Source organism: Rhododendron vialii, chromosome 7a (assembly GCF_030253575.1).
Source record: "Rhododendron vialii isolate Sample 1 chromosome 7a, ASM3025357v1".
Taxonomy (NCBI): Eukaryota; Viridiplantae; Streptophyta; class Magnoliopsida; order Ericales; family Ericaceae; genus Rhododendron; species Rhododendron vialii.
This window is the reverse complement of record NC_080563.1, coordinates 1,285,309-1,292,847: the sequence shown is the minus strand read 5'-3', so window position 1 is coordinate 1,292,847 and position 7,539 is coordinate 1,285,309. Positions and strand designations below refer to the sequence as shown.

The following is a 7,539-nucleotide window of genomic DNA, read 5'->3' as shown; positions in this document are numbered from 1 at the left end:
CTTTGGCCACTACTTCTTGACGACATTCTTATAATGAGATTTCACTAACTAGGCAATGATCACATTGCACGTTTGACTACTTTAACGGACCCGGTTTCTATGCAGTTGGACCACAGAAAAGTCACTGTCATTTAATCGTAGCCATTTGTCTTTGCATTCAACGATCCAGATTTTAACAAAACTCTTCTAGAGAACTTTAAAATCTGAACTGTTAAAAAAACTTTTGAACGGTTAGAATCACGCGGACGTCACTCTACAATTCAACAACAGACCGCAGAAAAGCTAGATTCTACTTTAACATGTAGTATTAGTTTTAGTATAGTATTTGTTTGAAATACTGTAGAAGAGTAGTCACACTCAACTATGCCGCACCCGGAAATTTTAAAAATTACATTTGACTTTTAACTATTGTTAGCGGTTGGAGGTGGGTGCAAACGCTATACTATTTGTTTGAAATACCCGATGATTCATAATGCTTAAAGGTGGGAAAAACGAAGACAAAATTTGTTAAAATGTATGCAAATCTTCGACGTCCGCAATTACGTACTGTCATACCACATATATATTCATCTACGAATGGGTTTTTGAAGATGACCGGTCAAGACTGAATCATGAAAAGTCGTTAGGGCATCTTCGGGCTACAAAAGGATAGAATAAGATGATGATACGTATGGGTCTCCGCCGCGGGTTTGGAATCCCTATTGTCACACCCAGAAAAGGATTGCCATGCCCGATCGTCCCTCCTCCACCCTTTTAGCTTAGCAAAAAAAAGAAGAAGATAATGTTAGGTATGCGATTAAATACGTACGTATATAAGTGTTGTATCAGAGACAAGGTGGGATTTTTATAAAATCAAATTAAAGCAAAAGTAAGATCCCATCAATTATTGAGAGTCTATATATGTAATTGAAGAAGTTGAAAAATGTGGGACTCATTAATCGAGCACCCGTGAAGTGGGTCGGCAACAGTGGGGTGGCTGCCAAAAAGTCTCACGAGATCGTAGGTGAGGTGAGGTGAGGTGAGGGGGGAAAAGTCCAAGAAAATTGGTTCAGTGAATTGGATCCCTCAAACTACTTTCCAACTGAAACGGCCAAAATGGACCCCCAAACCCAACCTCCCCCCCCACTCACGGACCCACAGTTTCCCTTACCCATAGGGGCGATAATTCAGGCGGACGAGGCAGCCGGGTTAAAACCCTCCTGTTTTTCATCAATCGGTCTTGAGTTCGAATCAACGTAGGACTAGATGGTTGAGTTGCGGGAATCTTCTATCCACTTGCATTTTAGTGGGGGTACTTATGCCATTCTAGCGATGGATCCTGCGATGTGGTGATAAACAAACGCATCTTCTCTGCCCGCCCGGATCAACTGTGGCTCAAAATTCCGACGTTATCGGCGGGTAAGTTCTCCTTTGATCACGCCCCGCCCACCTTTTTTACTGAGAGGGAAAAAAAAAAGAACAGGAGAAACATACTACTATAGTACTACAGTAACAAGTAATGAGAAAATCGAATATTGTACTATTTAGCTTTTTGCTTTATTACTTCTTAATATTTTTAATATATTCTCATAGTAATTTTTTCACAAACTCAGCATCCAGAAACAACCTAAATCCACGCATAGATTTTCGTAATCTCTCACTAAATGAGCTCCTTGATTTTCAAGATATGGATCTCTATATCAACTCCTTGATTACCTCGGGCCAATTATTATTTGTCCTCTGGTCAAATTTATGATTTTTTTACCTAGAAAAATAAAGTGGGATTGAGGGCTCGTACTTTTCATTTCCCAGAGAAAGAGGTGGATCTAGAATCCATTATGTCCGATCTGAACAACCAGCCTCAATTAAAGATTAAAAAAAAAAAATCTAAAAAAAAGACCAGTGAAAAATCGAAAAATCTATGAGTACCGACCATTGGGGGAGAGAAAACGTACCGACGGCCGCCGGCGGGCCGTCTCCGGCCACCGGACGGCCGATCCGAGCCGTTCAAAAATTCTAAAAAATAAAACCGAGGGGGTCAGCGCGGGAATCAAGGGCATCCGAGGTGTTTAGAGTGCTTGATCAAAGCACCCTTTTTTCGTGTATATATGTACACACACATATATACACGAAAAAAGGGTGCTTTGATCAAGCACCCTAAACACCTCGGATGCCCTTGATTCCCGCGTTGACCCCCTCGGTTTTATTTTTTAGAATTTTTGAACGGCTCGGATCTGCCGTCCGGTGGCCGGAGACGGCCCGCCGGCGGCCGTCGGTACGTTTTCCCTCCCCGTGGTCGGTACATATAGCAACACTCGTGAAAAATAATGGAGTATTCTTGACTCTATTTTTTTTTTCCAGAAGAGATCAAACAATCGTCGTATCATGCGGGCAATGGTAAATTCCTTGTGCGATTTTGTAGCTTTTTGGGCCCGATCGTTAGCTTCAGAAATCCGAAACTAGTCAAAGTGCGAGCAAACTGGTCTATAGACTTAGTTACCAAAAAAAAAAAATTATTGTAGCTGTTTGGTGCTATAAATACTAGTAGTACTACATTGTATTACAACATCACCAAACAGATTCCATTTCACATTCCCACAATGGGGCGGTCCTGGAGAAGCTCTGCAAGCATTCAAGTAAGTCCACTCCTATCACTTTCTCTTTGTTACTTTTCCATCCTTTTTTTCTCACCAACCAAACACAACTTCTCCTAGTTTTAGAACACCCATTTCTTCAATCTGAATTAGTAACATGTACAACAGCAATCCTGATGTTTTGTGCTTAGATTTCTATTTCTTCTCTGAAATCTCACTTTCCCAATGCCCCTTTAATTAGTACTAAACTTCTAGTTCCCATGTCCACAAACAAGCATTTTAGCTTTTTGTCTCTGTTCCCATGGAGATATTATTTAGTGCTCATTGAGCATTGCTTCATTAGCTCGCACTACCTGAGGCGGAACTAGATTTATCAACAGTGGGGTCAATTACTTAGAGTCATCTATCAGTTGTTATAACACCGAGCAAAGATTAAAATTTTCAAAAGTTATTTTGGGACAATACCGAATTTTTTAAATCAGTGGGGTCAAGTAAACCCGCTTGCCAATGCATAGTTCTGCCCTTGTCCGCATGCTATGGAATTCACACACTTTTGTGGTAGAAACCACACCAATGTGCTGTGAGGAGAGTCTTGAAGCCTTGTTTCAACTCTTTATATTTTTTGTCACCATGCCCTACCAATTCCACGATTGTGCTTCAAGATTCCTGTACTTTGAAAGTAGATTTTTGTATTACTTCAAAATTTCCTCAGATTATAGACTGAAAATGAATTGGAGTAACTATTCAGTGGTCTCGAATCACCACCGTAATTTTGATCCCCTATCGTTTATGGCCAAACAAGTAAGAAAAAGCAGATCGAGAATATTGGAGAAACTGCCAGGATCGATCACCACATCAAGTTTAGAGAAATGCAGGATCTTGGGGTCCTAACCTTTCAACCGGAATTGGTTAGGACCAAAATGGGTGCGGACTATAATTCTTCAGTAAATTAAGACACTGGAACTTAAAAGCTTTTGGGACAGAGGATCATTGGCCCTCAAACCTGCCTCTTTGATCTTTTTGCTCATTTTTTCATCAAAATGTGGTAAAATTTTCGATTTGTAACATTGTTGATTAGGCCTTCATGGGCAGCAAAATATCGTTCTATCGACTTGAACCTGAGAACGCACACACTGGCACCCAAGTGCTCGCTCACTCATGGGCATGCTTGCTTTTGCTATGTTCTTTTTCAGGCGATTTGGGTCATTATGTTGGTACTTGGAGTACTGTTGAGTACAAGAACAACAGTGGAGGGGAGAAAGGCAAGGATTATGGAATCCATCGAGTATCCAGCCATAAGTTGCAGAGGTCACAGTGCATCCATAACAGATTATGGGGGAGTTGGAGATGGGAAGGCATCAAATACTAAAGCCTTTAAGGATGCTGTCAATCACTTGAGCCAGTATGGATCAGATGGTGGGGCCCAGCTGATTGTTCCTGCTGGAAAATGGTTGACTGGCAGCTTCAATCTCACTAGCCACTTCACTCTCTTTCTCCACAAGGATGCTGTTCTTTTGGCTTCCCAGGTTCCTTTTCTTAATTTCTGCCTCCAGTTCACATGAACACTCCCATATGAATGATAGTGTATAAAGTTTAGGTACTTGGTTGAGTTTTCTTGTGCAGATTTAGGGTGAGTTCACGCTATTGACTAAACTGTATTTTCGGTGTTTAGTTAGTCCAGAAATTTCCATCATTCAAGACAACTCATTTCCTCTAACTAAATTGTATTTTTAGTGAAAACAAGTGGTATTTTGGAATTAGTTTGAAAGACAAAATAGCTTCCTTTGATATCAAACACTCCAACAGACAAATTCAGACTTCCACTCTAACTTTTATTTTCCTTTTTTAAGAGCAAAAAAGAGTTATCTCACTCTTAAATTGTTATGATGTCATCACAATATGAAACTTCTAGGTATTAAGAATTGCTAAGCGGCAAAGTTAATATCTAATTCAAATTGTGGCGACGTGGTAATACTTTAAGGGTGGGTCAAGGGTTGAGACTAAGAATCCAAAGCTGGAGTGTGAGCTGCAATTCCCCTTCTTTGATTGTGTCAAAATCTTGGAGGCCAAGGGGTCTTCTTACCCAATGGAGGGCTCCGGGATTTGGGCGTTTGTAGCCTCCGGGCAGTTTTTTTTTCAATAGGAACATGAGATTGTCTGTTTTAAGGAAAAAAGGGGTTGAATAGATGGATGAAACGTTCCATTACTAGAAAACATGTCATCCCCTATTTCCCTCCTACTGATTGCCCAAGAGAAAAAGCTACTCAAAACCACAAACATTGAATCTTTTTATTTGAATAATTAACTGAGAATGAGATCCTGAATTTGGACCTTGGGGGAGAATCAAAAACAAAACAAACAAAATCTTGTTATATGGCTGCTAGCAATATTTGTTGGTATGTAATCAGTCTTAAATGGCAAGTATTCCATTGCCCCTGTTGGTGTCATTGTGTGGTCCGTTCTGGCGACAGCTTTCCTACTTTTGTTATCACTTCCGGTACAAAATGACATAAGGATTCTAGCTCGCCAGATAGGGCTGGGGGCGGCTTTCTGGTGGTAGCTAGCTAGTAACTGCGAACTCATCACTTTTGCAAGAATAGGAGCGTGCACAGTTATAGCATCGATCTAATGGTGTGTTTTTGCAGTTAATATCTTCGTTACTTAATGTGTTTAGGACATCAATGAGTGGCCTGTGATTGATCCGTTGCCATCGTACGGTCGAGGAAGAGATGCAGTTGGAGGAAGATACATCAGCTTCATATTTGGAACAAATCTCACAGATGTTGTAATTACAGGTATTCTAATCAACCAACCAAATTAACACCAATCACTATTTCCACTCTTCATGTTCCGGTTTTCGCATTCCCGAAGTGGCCCGTGGTGTTCATATAGTCTTCATTTCTCAGCGATCAGTTCTCGAATTCTGAATGTGCTTCACTTAAAAGTTAAAACTAGCTTTATTATTTGGCATATGTTTTTAACCACTAAGGTAACTACTAGTGATGATGAACAAATGATATGGGTCTAGCCGTCTAGGATTTTAAATAAAGGCCGTTACGTATCGTATCAGCCGATACGGTCTGATACCAGCCAATATATGGCCGTATCACTATCACTAGTATTGTTACGTTTTCCGATACCGTGATTTAAAATCCTGAATGGGTCCTTTTTTTATGTATAATTAGGGGACAATGGCACGATCGACGGCCAAGGTGCTCTGTGGTGGCAGCAATTCCACAAGAAGAAGCTAAAATACACCCGGCCCTACATGATTGAGATCATGCACTCTGACACCATCCAGATATCTAATCTAACGCTTGTGAACTCCCCAGCATGGAATGTCCATCCTATCTACAGCAGGTAATTTCATCCCTCCTGTCCTGCACCATAGATCTCCCACTGCAATATCTGTTCACCTGGCACAAAAGCAGTGGTTTGATCTTCTTGTTCCTCCTCCGACTATTTAAGATCACCTGATGGTAATAACAATGTGTCAAGTGCAGCAATATTATTATCCAAGGCATGACAATCCTTGCTCCGGTAACATCTCCCAACACCGATGGGATCAATCCAGGTCCGTTCGATGGTTTTTTCCTTCGTTACGATGCCTCTTGATCGACGGCAAGGATGAGATCTTGTGCTGATGACCATTTTGTCACTTATGTTGTTTTTGTGATTAGATTCTTGCACCGGTACAAGAATTCAGGACTGTTACATTGTCTCTGGAGATGATTGTGTGGCAGTTAAAAGCGGTTGGGATGAGTATGGCATATCGTACGGTATGCCAACCAAACAGTTGGTCATCAGACGGCTCACATGCATTTCCCCATACAGTGCAACGATCGCATTGGGGTCGGAGATGTCAGGTACCCTAGGAGGGACACGTGCCCTTCCTCGTGTTACCCAAAAATTCGAGGTTTATGTTATGATGAAACATATTTCTCATGTTGCTCCTCTTTGATCGATTTCATGGCTCTGCCACTGCAGGCGGGATCCAGGACGTTAGGGCAGAGGACATCGTGGCCATCAATACTGAATCAGGGGTCAGGATCAAGACAGGTGTTGGCCGGGGAGGCTACGTGAAGGACATATATGTGAGAGGGATGAGCTTGCACACCATGAAATGGGCCTTTTGGATCACCGGAAATTACGGATCCCATGCAGATACCCACTATGACCCAAAGGCGGTGCCGGTGATTCAAAAAATCAATTACATGAATGTAGTGGCCGAGAATGTGTCGATGGCGGCAAGATTGGAGGGGATTTCTGGCGATCCGTTCACCGGAATTTGCATTTCAAATGCGACGATAGGATTGGCAAAGAAGGCGAAGAAGGTGCCATGGACTTGCACCGATATTAAGGGGATGACAAGCGGCGTGACTCCACCGCCGTGTGGGTTATTGCCCGATCAGGGGCCGGAGAAGATTGGAATGTGTGATTTTCCTCAAGATAGTTTACCTATAGATGCAGTAGAGCTTAAGATGTGCTCTTACACTGCTATGAACCATATATGAACCTTTTATTTTGTACCCGTTACACTCAACGGAAAAACTATCCATTAGGGCTGGATGGTTCAGTGCTGTCTTATGGATGTTAACAATGGTATGTTAACCTACTTCGTTTATAAGCTGAACTTGTCAGAATTGCATAGGGTAAACGAACCTGGGTTAACTGTTCATTTTATATATCATTCGAGTTTATCTCAAACGAATTTTCAATCACGAGCCAAACTTGGCTTGGTTTTATCAATGGAAGCTTCATAAACAAGCTCATACCCTGGCTAAAATTTTTAAGAAGCTTCAAGATACGTTAAGCTTAAATTTGAAGAAGTCTGAGCTCAAGTTTTCTGGTTTGTTTTACCACACTGCAATTGCATTGTGCAGGAGATGAATTGTAGCCTCCCTTGAACTAATTCAAGGGAGACAGACACGTCAAACAACCACCTATGGCAAACAGATTTTGTCCA

General features: G+C 41.5%; 1 protein-coding gene across 1 annotated transcript; it reads left to right on the top strand.

The window, feature by feature from the left end:
• The first annotated feature begins 926 nt into the window (after window positions 1-926).
• On the top strand, window positions 927-7,280 carry LOC131333318 (probable polygalacturonase). The gene is made up of 8 exons (XM_058367778.1): window positions 927-1,398; window positions 2,341-2,615; window positions 3,767-4,099; window positions 5,248-5,368; window positions 5,759-5,933; window positions 6,077-6,147; window positions 6,254-6,439; window positions 6,561-7,280. Exons 2-8 carry the CDS (start codon window positions 2,580-2,582, stop codon window positions 7,085-7,087), a joined length of 1,449 nt encoding a protein of 482 aa, XP_058223761.1. The 5' UTR covers window positions 927-1,398; window positions 2,341-2,579; the 3' UTR covers window positions 7,088-7,280.
• Window positions 7,281-7,539: the final 259 nt, after the last annotated feature.